The sequence below is a fragment of the Dipodomys ordii genome, unplaced genomic scaffold (assembly GCF_000151885.1).
Source record: "Dipodomys ordii isolate 6190 unplaced genomic scaffold, Dord_2.0 Scaffold1, whole genome shotgun sequence".
Lineage (NCBI taxonomy): Eukaryota > Metazoa > Chordata > Mammalia > Rodentia > Heteromyidae > Dipodomys > Dipodomys ordii.
The window spans coordinates 37,811,307-37,825,082 of NW_012267217.1; the positions used below are offsets into that span (position 1 = coordinate 37,811,307).

The window sequence follows — 13,776 nt, forward strand, 5'->3', positions numbered from 1 at the left end:
TGGAGCTTGAACTCAAGGCCTCGTGGTCTTTTTTGCTTTTTTGCTTAAGGCTGGTGCTCTACCACTTGAGCCACACCTCCACTTCTAGCTTTTTGCTTGCTAATTGTCAGACTTGTCTGCCTGCCTGAATAGCTAGGATTACTGGTGTGAGCCACTACACCTAGCTAAGAATTTTTTTGGGGGGAGGGGGTCCAGTTGTGGGGCCTGAACTCTGGGCCTGGGCACTGTCCCTCAGCTCTTCAGCTCAAGGCTAGCACTCTACCACTTGAGCCACAGCACCACTTCCGGCTTTTTTCTTTTTGCTTATGTGGTGCTGAGGAATCGAACCCAGGGCCTCATGCATGCAAGGCAAGCGCTCCACCACTGAGCCACCTTCCCAGCCCCATAGCTAAAAATATTTTTAAATTAGAATGCACCCTATGATTCATTCATAAAAGAATGATATCACAATTATAATGAAACACAATTATAAAGAGTGCAACTTGGGACGTATGAGCCCCACATTCTTTCCTACAGGAAAACATACATAAATTCTACTGAGAAGGCCAGGTGCTGAGGGAGGACAGCCATCTTAACCAGGGGCACTCTGCTGGACGGCTGGCGCCTGCCCTGCGTCCCCGCTTCCCAAACTACTAACATCTTCCACTTGGGCAATTGTTAAAGCTGGGCCTCGAACCTATGTAGGAGAACTTGTCATTTCTCAGCTCTGATTTACTATGTTTGTTTCACATCTGAATTCTCAGGTGCAGTAGTTATTTCTAGGTTTTAGTCACCATTCCACTACCCCCAAGTACTGCCTAAGCTCCTAATTCTAACCCAAATCCTCATCGCTCCGATGTCGACCCCGCACCCCCTCCATCGGTGGGCCTGTGCACAATCTTCACAAGGAACAATTCTATGTTTTTTTTTTTTTCTGGCGTTTGGAAAGGTCTATGAGAGCCAGAAAAAGAGTAGAGAGGGTCAGACAAATGTCAGGCCATGTCATCTAATTAGCATGAGTGTCCTTCAAAATAAATATTAGTTGCATTTAATCTTTAGAAAGGTTAAGTACCTTCCCAGTAGTCTGAGAGACAGGTGAGAGGAAGCCCAGGCCTGCCTAGCTCTGGTGTGTCTCATCTTCTTGACCTCTGCCTCCACCCTGCATCCCAACCTTCCTGCTCAGGTCCCCTTTCCTCTGCAGGGATGTTACCTGTCACAGGTATTTTCCAGAGCAAAGCGGATCTGAGTCAGGCAGGACTCAGCCATTTTATTAGGTTAATGTTTTAAATATTTTTGTTATCTTTAAGTAGTTGTACAAAGGAGTTGCCATTCAACAAAGCACTTTATGAACACAGTGAACCTTGGTCAGTGTCACCCCTTTGGACGTTCTCACCCACCTCTCCTAACCCACCCCTTCCCTCACTTTTCTTAATTTTGTAGGATATGTATTGAATTGTTTTTTCCATTTAACAAAGTAGTTTATTTGTATAATGCATCTTGATCTATGTTACCTCTTCAACATCCCTTATTTTCCTTGATTTTGTGGTATATACAAGGAATTCTTTTTTTTTGGGGGGGGGTTCTGGTCATGGGGCCTGAACTCTGGGCCTGGGCACTATCCCTCAGCTCTTCAGCTCAAGGCTAGCGCTCTACCACTTGAGCCACAGCGCCACTTCCGGCTTTTTTCATTTTGCTTATGTGGTGCTGAGGAATCAAACCCAGGGCCTCATGCATGCAAGGCAAGCGCTCTACTACTGAGCCATCTTCCCAGCCCCTATACAAGGAATTCTCTACAGCATGCTCTCTCCTCTTCTCCCTTCTTCAAATTCTACTATTAGGTAAATTATCACTGTGCTTTTGTTTCCTGATGCACAAACTAGAGATAATTTACTTTCTGTATACAATTATCTTGATGATTCAATGAGTTATTAATATATGTCAAAGTACTCAATAAGTGTTAATTGTCACAAACATCAGATTGTGTGTGTGTGTGTGTGTGTGTTTGCACTTATGCATGGGCATGTGTGTTTAGAATCATTTTTGCTTCAACTACAAGAGTTTGCAGAGCCTTAAAGGGCTAAGGGCATGGCACTAACACTTTAAATCCTGACTTGGCCCAGCTGAGGACAGTATTGGGAGCACAGCAGAAGGGATTTCCCAAACTTCAAGCCTGGTCCTGTTTTATAGAACATGAAGTTTCCCAGAATTCTCTTTGGGAGTACATCATAGCACGCTCCTTTAGAAGCATGTTGGTGGCAAATCAGTGATTCTCTTACAATACTTGTTTGGGGTCATCTGGCTTGAGCTATTTCCTGGACAAGGAGGCGGGAGAAGCAGTGCTGTGCTGCTTCCCGCCTCCCTAGGCTGACAAGGCCATTTTGCTTCTTCCTTCTATAAAGATGTGCACAGAGCTTTTTGCAAAAGAAGAGTTCCAGCCCTTGGATCCAACCCAGGAGCTCATATTTCCCCCAGAACTCTTGGTAAGATGACTTGGCTGATGTGTTTGAAATCTATCCATGTCCTTTCTGTGACATGGAAAGTTGGGGAAATCAAGATGCCAGCTTCCTACCCAGCCCCCAGCCCTAGCTGACCCACTCCTCCTAGCCCCCAGCCCCCAGCTCACCCAGCCCTAGCTGACCCCTGGAACATAGTCACTAAGCTTCAGCTAGGACTTCCTGCTCTTGTGTGGTTTGTTGTTGTTGTTTGGGGGGAGGGGGTATCAGGAGCTTCGGATTTACTAGATAGGTGCCCTACCACATGAGCCATGCCCTTAGCCCTTTTGGTCTTCACTACTTTTCAAATAGGGTCTTAGGCCAGCCTGGACCCAGGCTATCCTATTTATGCTTCCTGGGTAGATGAAATGCCAGGTGCATGCTGCAGTCCCTAAGTTTTTACTGGTTGATATAGGGAATTGTACCCTTCTCCATACCCCATGGTGGTCCTGGACCGTTGATTCTACCTGAATAGCCTCCTGTTATAGCTGGGATTCCAGGCATGAGCCACCACCACACGTAGCTCTCAGCTGTGGTTTTTCAAAAATGATCTCACCATTACTGTCATGATTGTCCTCTGGAATGTGTCCCTGTTCAACTAGCCAGGAAGTTTCACTTTCCTGAAAGGCCTTTCACTCAAGGCAGTGACCGCAGGAACATCTCAGAAATACGCCTGCTCCTCTCCTCTCCTGCTAGCATCTTCATCTCAAATATCAAGTGTCCATTCTCTGAAGTTCTTTTATCTGACGGAGTTCTGATGTGTGTATTCATTCATTCATTCAAACATACATATCCAATCAGCAACACCCAGCACTGTTCTAGGTGTTAGGTTGACAGCAGGAGATTCAGCTTACAAAAAGCCCTGCACTCCTGAAGCTTGTGATCTGGTAAGAAAGAGAAATAATAAAATATAGAGAAGCTGGGTCACTCCTGTCATCCCAGCTACACAGGAGGCTGTGATCTGGAGGATCACAATTTAAACTCAGTTCAAGTAGAAAAGTCTGTGAGAGCCGGGCGCTGGTGGCTCACGCCTGTAATCCTAGCTACTCAGGAGGCTGAGATCTGAGGATCGAGGTTCAAAGCCATCCTGGGCAGGAGAGACCGTGAGACTCCTATCTCCAATAAACCACCAGAAAACCGGAAGTGGCGCTGTAGCTCAAGCCGTAGAGCGCTTGCCTTGAGCTGAAGAGCTGAGGGACAGCGCCCAGGCCCAGAGTTCAAGCCCCACGGCCGACTAGAAAGAAAGAAAGAAAGAAAGAAAGAAAGAAAGAAAGAAAGAAAAGTTTGTGAGACTCTTATCTCCAAAGAACCAGCAAAATGCCAAGCTGGAAGCATGGCTCAAGTGGTAGAATGCCAGCTGTGAGCAAGCCCTGAGTTAAAGCCTTGGTACTGACAAAAAAAAATAGTTTAACAAGTCAGAAGTGTTATGAAGAAAAAATTTCTATAAATTACTGAACATAAGAGGCAGATGGTTGCGCTTCAAATATACTAGCCAGAGAACGCTTCTCTGAGAGGTTACATCTGAAAGAAAGAAAGAAAGTCTGGAAGTGAGAGAGCCCTTCACAAAAATACGGGGACAGGAACAATCTAGTTAGTAGGAACAGCAAGTGCAAAGGACCTGGGGCTGAGAGAGCCTAGATCTGATCAGAGACGAAGAGGAGGCAGGTCTGGTTGGAACAGAATGAGCAAGAAAAGGTCAGAGGCCTTCAGCACAGATTCTCAAGTCTTTGTAGAGGAACACACCCCACATGGGCCCCTGGTATAACTCAGGAGGATGATTGGGCCCACAAGCGCATGAACTTGTCTCTTGCCTTTAGAGAATGGCAGAGAACCCAGAAAAACGGACCCTGACCTTCTCTGGAGAAAGAGTTACCTGGATCTCCCCAGGGACCCTGCAGGATCTCTTGGAGCTGAAAGTGAAACACCCCGAAGCCCCCCTCATCCTGGGCAACACCTCCCTGGGTAAGCCATTCCGTTGGTTCTCTCAGGCTGGGCTCCCGGCCTCTACGCCGCTCCATAGTGTACTGGCTATAGATGAAGACGTCACCCCTGTAACAGGCCGGTGACCCCCCAGAGCCGGATGGACATGTACCCTAGAAGCATGTAGGGCTGCCCTTGAAGAGTGGGAGGAAAGTCCTAAAGGGTTGTTTTTATCATTTAATTGATCTTGTCCCGTCTCATTTTGATTGTGTTAGCTATCAAGGAGAGTTGTGTTGAACTACCTATGGAGATCATCACAGTACGCCACACACTCCTCACTGCCCACCTAGTTAAGAACTCCAACTTCACCAGGTGCTTTGAAGCCCATGGGCCCTCCTAAACTTGCCCTTCCTTCCCCATTCCTCTTGAAGGCGGGCCTCCACTAATTCTGTTTGTCCATCTCTCCTTCGTTTGCATATTTACCACATATATGTGAGTATTTTAACAAGATGTCACTTCGTTTTGCATATGTGCAAGTTTCACACAAACATTATCATTATTTTATTATGTTCTTGTTATTACTATTATTATTATACAGGTTGCTTCATTCATTTAAACTTTATTTTCAGTATGAGAGTTTGAACCCCAGGCCTCCTACTTGCTAAGCAGGTGCTATCCCACTCAAGCAAGCCACATTGTTAGTACTTTTTTTTAATAATAGTTATTTTGAAGACAGGTCTCTACTCTATGTAAGCCTGGGCTGGGATCCTCTTGTTTCCTTTGTTGCTAGAATGACAAGCACATGTCTCTGAACCTGATCATTGTGTTTCCCCTGTAGCTGGAATAACAGGTGTGTACCACCATACCCAGCTGTTGATTGAGATGGCATCTCCCAAACTACTCTTATGTCTGTATGAGCCTTGACCTATAATCCTCCTATCTCTGCCTCTAAATAGTCCAGATTACAGACTGGAGCCACTATATTCAGCTTCATTCTTTTTTCTTTTTTCTTTTTTTGTCAGTCATGGGGCTTGAACTCGGGGCCTAGGCACTCTCCCTGAGTTCTTTTGCTCAAGGCTGGTGCTCTACCATTTGAGCCACAGCACCACTTCTGGTTTTCTGGTGGTTAATTGGAGACAAGAATCTCACAGACTTTCCTGCCTGGACTGGCTTTGAACCACAATCCTCAGATCTTAGCCTCCTGAGTAGCTAGGATTACAAGCATGAGCCACCAGCATCAGCTTTTTTTTAAAGAGTTTTTTGTTTGTTTGTTTGGGTTTTTCACTATATTTTTGTCTTTTCTTTTTTTTGGTACTGGGGATCAAACGCAGGACATTGCGCTTGCTAGACAAGTGCTTTGTCACTGAGCTACAACCCAGTCCTCATTCAATATTCTTGACCTACCATTAACCTCTGTGGCTGCACATGGCTGCAGTGTGTTCCACTGCTTGAACATACAACAATTTGTCCCTCCATTGTATTATGGAAAGGAATCTGTTAAAGCAACTCCAGATATTTCCAAGTCTAGGCTATTTCGAATGCCCTTTTGAGTCTCTTCTCCTACTTCTTCTTTCTCAGAGGACTGGAGATCAAATCCAGACCCTTGTTCATACCAGGCAAATGTTCTAACACTAAGCTACATATCCATCCCCACAAATATCTTTATATACAATATGGTCTGGTGCCTCTGAGTAAGAGCTTTGTAAGAGCTCTTGGCCCTATTTATTTCCCATTTCTATGTAAGTGTGGTATGTATATAAATAAGTGAATTCTTCTACTGGGGCAGTATGCTCTATACATTTGCTTGGCAGGGGTATATGGTCATTGCTTTTCTGCTTATTGTCAATATTTAAATTTTTTTTTCATCTGTGTGATGGTCTATATTTGACTCACCCCATTAAATGGATGAGATTATATTCAAGATTTTTATTTTTTTTAATTTAATTTTATTTTATTTGTGAACATACTGTACAGAGGGGTTACAATTGCATGGGCAGGATAATGTGTACATTTCTTAACAAGCATTGCAGCCTCCTCCTTTCTTTACCCTTCACATCACTTACCAGCTTCCCCCCTCCCCCCCCCAATCCCAATCCTTCTCCTTCCCCCCTCCCCCCCCCCCCCTCCCCCTCCCCCCCCCCCGCACCGACGTTGTAAAGCTCGTTTTGGACATGACAACCTGTACTTCTCATTGTTGCAACAGGTCCACCTAATATTTAAACTTTTTATATGAGGGGTTTCCTTTATGAAAAGATTTAACAAAGCAGAGGCATTTTCTCTTCCCTAACAGTCTCTAAAAATGCATGTACTCCTCAGGACCTGCAATGAAATCCAGAGGACACTTTTACCCGATTCTCCTCTCCCCTGCTAGGATTCCTGAGCTGAAGATGGTCACTAAGACCGGTGATGGTGAGTGCCCCATGACTATAGTGAAGTCAAGTCAGTGAGTGATCTCCACCCTAACTTACACTTACCAAGTAAGTCATACTTCAGCATCCGTTTGTCTTGTGTGGCCTGTTTCCAACTCTTCATCATTTTCCTAATGTAAGAATAGGTAGTCCCATTGTCCAAACCCTTCTGGCTGATATGAGATATCCAAGTGTTATCACTCAACACCTTGCACTCACTTTTAGGATTCTTGCTTATAAAATCCCATGGTGAGCCTAGTGCTGGCAGTGCATGCCTGAAATCCTAGCTACTCAGGAGGCTGAGATCTGAGGATCGTGGTCTGAAAGCCAATCCAGGCAGGAAAGTCTGTGAGAACTCTTAACTCCAAATTAACCACCAGAAAACTGGAAGTGGAATTATGGTTCGCAGTGGTAGAGTGCTAGCCTTGAGCAAAAACCGGCTCCCGAGCCCTGCCTGAGTCAAGTCCCAGGGACAAGTGAGAGAAATAATTGTCCTGCACTCACATGCCGTTTGTCTCATGGGAACAAAGGTAAAAAGCCAAATGGAACAAAAGTCGGGAGGCAATCACCCCCAGTAGTTTACAAAACCCTTAAGAACCCATTAGATGGAGAACTATCCAGCAAAGTGGAATTCACAAAGTAGGACAAATATATAAGAATTCTTAGTCAAGTGAATGGCAAACCCAATAGAGAGTGGACCTGTTTTTTTTTTCTTATTGTTCCACAGAGCTCCTAGCCCTGTATGTGAATGTATGTGCTCAGTCAATGGCTTATCAATAGTCCATAGGAAAACAATAATGAATGGGTCTAACAAAATGCAGTGGTAATGGTGACTTTAACTTAGGTAATGGGGAGGTTGATAGAACTAAAAGCTTTCGTCTAGAATGGCTTGTAGGGCATCAGATACATGTTGAGGAAGTTCAGCTGTGGTCAAAGGAGGGGATCCACCATGGCTGAATCTCCACAAGAGTCCTATCTTCCTGGCCACCAACCAACATCAGCTAATCAGGTTGCACGGCAGACCAGCAAGCCTGCTCTTCCCTGGCCTGGCTCCACCCATTGACAAAGGAAGGTCGCCTTTTTTAGATCTTGTCCAGCTTCAATCTTGTAGCAATTTGGGTGTGAATTGCTCATACCTTGCATGAGCCAAAGGGAGAGTAGAGGAAGAGATAGAGAAATGGGCAGAGTATGGCAAACACAAGCATTCTAAGCAGAAAATTAAGTCAGGAAGACTTTGATGGTCTTCTCCAGGCTGTACTTAGCCTTCCTGTTTTCAAGCTTCTCTTCAACACTATGACCCTGCCAGGTATAATGGTACATGACTATAATCCCAACACTGAGGAGGCTAAAGCAGGAAGATCTCAAGTTCAAAGCCAGCCAGAACTGCATAGCAAGACCCTGTCTCAAAAAGAAAGCAATACTACAACACTGTCCTCAAGTCTTAAATAAAACAAATACAGTTAAAAAAAAAACAAAGGAGCTGAAAAGGAGCCCACACCTCTCATCACAGCCAAGCGGAGGCAGGAGGAGGAGGCTCACCGTTCCAAGAAAAAGTGTGAAAACCTCTCTGAAAAACCACTAGAGCATAGAGGACTGGGGTCATGGTTTAAGTGGTAGAGAGCCTGCCTAGCAAGTACAAAATCATGGGTTTAAACCCCAACACCACAAAATAGAAGAGGAAAAAGAAAGAAAAAAAGGAAGTCCACTATTTCTATCCCTAAAGGTCCTTCAGAGAACTCAAGCTTTAACTTTTTAGATGAAGAAACTCAGATGAAAAAAAAAATAAAATAAAAATAGACTGGCAAAACACTCCCACCTGATATCCTAAAGATAGCAGGACTCTAACTCCCAATTGAAAAAAATCACGGCTGCTCGCAATCAACCGTGTGGGCCGGCGCCCTTTGGGCGTCGTTATCCGTGAGGAGTTAGCTCCTTGCCCTGCTCGCTCCAGCCTGGTGCCGTCGTGCTTTGGCTGTCCACTTTTCTGGGTCCCAGTTCCTTCACACCGGATCCTGTCCGTGTCCTAAATGGACATGGAAACAGAAAAACGAACTCAGGGCAAGCTCTTTGATTCCACTATAGTTGATGAGCGAACATGGACTTTGGAGGATAGAAAAATGGTCCGCATTGTTCTTACAAAGACAAAGAGAGACGCAGCCAACTGTTGGACTTCCCTTCTAGAATCTGAATATGCCGCTGATCCTTGGGTACAAGACCAAATTCAGAGAAAGCTCACATTAGAGAGGTTCCAAAAAGAAAGTCCTGGCTTTGACTTCAGTGGAGCTGAAATCTCAGGAAACTACACAAAAGGTGGACCAGATTTCTCAAATCTTGAGAAATAACTGCAGTTCTTTAAAAAAGAAAAGCTTTTGGTTACATTGTGTGGATCATAGCAGGTATAGCCAATTTTAATATAAGCAGTATATTATGTGGTGGAAAAAAAAACAGGATACCTACAATTAACAAATTGCAAAGCTATTTAAATATGGTTCTAAAAATTGCATTAAGATATAATTTACATAGAAAACATGTACCATAGGAAATAGTCTGTGGATATATGGTGACTTTTTTTGGACTTGTTTTTGCTCAGCATGAAGTTTTATATTCTGCCTTTTACTAATTTCATATTTAATTGTATTTTTACTACAAAAAATACCAATCATATGAAATGAAGGGTGCCTTCAGGGAACATTGTTTTTCTTAAGTGTGATGCAAGAATAATGTTCAATAAATTTTCTAAGTAGGAAAAAAAAAGAAAAAAGTTACTGCTGCCACCACCTCCCAAGGGCCCAGCCCACCTCCCATCCCATGCCTATTTGCTTTTGGTATTCACTTTGGTCCTGGGAACCAAAGAAAGCCAGATTCTGAAATATAAGCAACCCTTGGCCTGCCTCTGAACCTCTTAAGAGTAAAGCATGAGTGCCCTCTAGTGACCGATGGGAAGCTTCCATGTTTAAAAATCCTGTGATCCAGAAGACACTTTCTACTGGGTAAACTGGAGCAAGACCGGCCCCTACAAGAACCCTCAGCCATAATTTTACCTTGGATGTCTTTAAATGTTAACATTTCTCTTTTTTTATTGTGAAAATACTGTACAGAGGGGTTACAATTACATGGGCAAGATAATGAGTACATTTCTTATCAAGCATTGAAGCCTCCTCCTTTGTTTCCCCTTCCCATCTCTTCCCAGCCTCCCCTCCCCACCCCCCCACCCAAATGTTAACATTTCATCCATATCATATACACATCTGGTTCAATATATTTTTCCATCAAAAATATTTGGTATAAAGTGCTTCAGAAAGTTGCTGAGTATTTTTCTCATTGGCCCAGGAACTATGAGAAGCCTTGAGTTAAAATGAATCAAGCAAAGTAGTTCTTCCTTTCTCCACCAACATATAAGCTAGGTTTCATGAGCAAGATGAAATAATAAAATTATAAGTAAAACAACTGAAACAAGGTGCGGAAATAAGATAAACAACGGAAATGATCAAACAAAACCCCAAAGTAGATTGGCTGCCCTCAACATGATTTGAAGTCTGATAATTCAGGTGGCAGCTGGCATTTCACTCTCAACTGGGGTTGAACCATCCTTTCCTACCTGTGTCAGAAAAGAGGCAGAAGAGCTAGTCTGTGAGAAGCTCTTTTTTTTTTTTTCAGTCATGGGGCTTGAAATCAGGTCCTGGGCTCTGACTCTGATTCTGAGTCAAGGCTAATGCCCTACCATTTTGTGTCACAGTGCCACATCTGGTTTTCTGGTGGTTAATTGGAGTCTCATGAACTTTCCTGCCTGAGCTGGCTTTGAACTGTGATCCTCAGATCTCAGCCTTCTGAATAGCTAGGATTACAGCCACTAGGGCTCAGCATGAGAAGCTCTTGAACCTTAATAACACTCAGAAGATTTTATGTCTTGGTTCTCCCAATTAACAAGGCCTAGGTTCTTTATTTTTTTAAGAGAAAAGAAAGCATATGACAGGAACAGGACTGACTTTCCCATGTCCCAGAAAAATAAGGTCAGGTTTTTTGCAGAAGTTAAAGACCAGACTGAGGGAGCATGTGGGATTTTTTTGCTCAAGGCTAGCACTCTTTCATGTAAGCCACAATTGCACTTCTGGCTTTTTGGTAGCTAATTGGAGATAAGAGTCTCACAAGCGTTCCTGCTCAAGGTGGCCTCAAACCATCATTCTCAGATCTCAGCCTCCTAAGTAGCTGAGGTTACAGGCATGAGCCACCAGCACCAGCCACCCGTACCAGCTGGGCTGGCTTCAAACCAAGATCCTCAGATTTGAGCTACCAGTACCCAGCTGTGTGCCACTAGTGACTAGCAAACCACTTTCCTTTAAAAGATGAAGTTGAAACCCTGCCGTTCTAGCTAATGTCCCAACAATACTTGCAAGTTTGGCTGTAACAAATGTTACAAACGTTGGATCACATTGTGGCGAGTTAGCAAATAGCCTTGTTCTAATTGTCCTGGAAGCTCTGGCGCATTGCTCCCTCACCACCCCCACCCCCCAACTTCACCACACCCAATGACACCAACAGAATGCCTGGGCCAGCTGCTTGCTTGGGCCATGTTTATTCTGATTGGCCAGTGCTCCTCAGAGAACCAGCCCTAGGCTTGGGACTTTAAATCTCTTGACATAGTTGATCTGGGAGCAGACATCTATGTGGTTTTGAGTTCCTAGTGATTCTTTGAGAAGCCAAGAGTGACACACTAGTTGAACACTCACCCAACCATGTAGCTCAGTATCATGATGACAATGCTACTGCTCCCCGCCCCCCCCATGTCACCCACAAAGCCAATTTGCTTTCCAGGTCTGACTATCGGTGCTGGTTGCAGCCTGGCACAAGTGAAGGACATCTTGGCTGAAAGCATCTCTGAGCTCCCAAAGGAGAAAACTCGGACCTACCAGGCCCTCCTGAAGCACCTGTGGAGCCTGGCAGGCCAGCAGATCCGGAATATGGCAGTAGGTTCCCTCTTGTCAATCACTGGGTACCCTGAGCTTCTTTCTTGTTTAAAATGTTAAATATACCTATTAGCAGAATCAGTATTGCGAAAGGCCCCAGCAGCTTGAAACAACAGGCACAGTGAATAAATATTTTAAATTAACAAATGTGAGTTAATAGAATATTTGGAAGAGACATCAATGTCATATTCAACAGAGTTGCTAAGCAGCTGCACAGGTGCTTGGTTTCGCTAATTTCATGAGAAGCCTGCCAAAGAATCAAATATACTTAGGTGTCATTCATGCAGATATATTGTCTAAAACAAGAAGGCTAGCCTTCTGTAATCTAGACTGCTGAGATCCCAGCTGGAGAATGATGGACAGAAGACAGAAAAATGATCATGATTAGATTTTCAAATTTTACATGCTCTTTTGCCTGCATACCCTTCTGGTCTGAAGAATTGTATGAGGAGGTGTTTCCTTTCAAAAAAAATAATACGTTCTCAAGGAATGATTTCAAACGTTCTCTGAAATCAAGAACTCAGACCAAGTCAGGTGCCAATGGATCACACCTATAATCCTAGCTACTCAAAAGGCTGGGATCTGAAGGTATGGTTCAAAGCCAGCCCAAGCAGAAAAGTCTGTGAGTCTTTTGTCACCAATTAACCACTGAAAAGCGAGAAGTGAAGCTGTGGCTCAAGTAGCAGATCACGAGCTTTGAGCAAAAAAACGTTAAAGAACCTCGTCTATACCCTGAGTTCAAGCCCTAGTACTGGCACAGGAAAAAAAAAGAATAAGGGAAAAAAAATACCTCTGACCAGACCCCTCATAGCCTCTGGAGAGACAATGGCAGAAGAGTAAGGGAGTAGAACACGTCAAAAGAAGGAATAGGAGAAGCAATGGGGGGGCCGTGGGGGGAATTAGAGGCATCTTCCATCATTTACAGACTCCTGCCGATGGATTATTACACAGGATCACAAAAGGTGGAAGAATGGTCCATAGGTGAGAGTCCAGGCAGGCAGAGTGAACCAAAGAACTTTAATATGAAGCTGTGGGTTCTCTGGCCTTCCCCGCATTCCAGCCCAGACTATAGCAAGTGACAGGCCACCGCAGGTCCCTCCTTTCATGGGGAGGACGGCACTGAGTTGAGTGTCCTGTCATTCGTATTCCAAGTTTAGAGATGGTAGAAGCATCTTTCTACCATGGCGTAGATGCCCAGTACCTAGCCCATGTGAAGTCTGGTCATTTCCAAGTATGTGAGAAATGAAGCTGAAGATCCTGTGTATCCCTGGCTCCTTGGCCATTGAGCCTCATATCCTATCTGATGGCCGTTGGTCAAGTTGTACGATTTCTCTACGCCATGTTGTCTTTCCCCATGAAATTAGGACTAACAGCCTCCCCTTCACTGGGTCATTGTGAGGCTTGGTGTAAGCAGACATGCCAGAGGTTAAATGGAATGTGTATCATGTCAAATGCCAGGGAAGGGCCTTTGTAAAGTGACCCCCACTCTTCTCCACTTCTGGTGGAGAGGTGCTGTGCAGAGGGTGTCCCTGACACCCACGTCCTCTCAGACCTGACCAAGCCCTTTCTTGACCTTTCCATGACACTGAAATCATAACACACGCCCCTGCGGGGAGGGGAGAGGAGAATGGAGAGACTGACTGAGCTGTAAACTCTTTCTTCTTAGACCTTGGGGGGCCATGTGATAAGCCGGCACTGCTATTCAGACCTGAATCCAATTCTCTCTGCGGGTAAGGCTGCCCTCAATTTGCTGTCGGAAGGTAAGCTACCTAAGAACACTCTGGAAAGCACCAAAAGGTTTTGTTCTGTTTGGTTTTGTCTTTTATTAGTTTTTTTAGAGGTTTTTTTGTTTTGTTTTGTTTTGTTTTGTTTTGTTTGTCAGTCTTGGAGCTTCCACTTGAGCCACAGCACCACTTTCGGTTTTCTGGTGGTTTATTGGAGATAAGAGTCTCACAGACTTTCCTGCCTGGGCTGGCTTTGAACTGTGATCCTCAGATCTCAGCCTCCTGAGTA

At 44.4% G+C, this 13,776-nt stretch overlaps 1 protein-coding gene across 1 annotated transcript in view; it reads left to right on the plus strand.

The window, feature by feature from the left end:
* The window catches only part of LOC105984047 (aldehyde oxidase 2-like), an 89,672-nt gene that overhangs the window by 14,271 nt on the left and 61,625 nt on the right, over positions 1-13,776 (plus strand). The window contains 5 exon segments of the mRNA XM_013014136.1: positions 2,379-2,459; positions 4,289-4,433; positions 6,708-6,800; positions 11,612-11,763; positions 13,430-13,523. Of these exon segments, the coding sequence (XP_012869590.1) occupies positions 2,379-2,459; positions 4,289-4,433; positions 6,708-6,800; positions 11,612-11,763; positions 13,430-13,523 (565 nt within the window).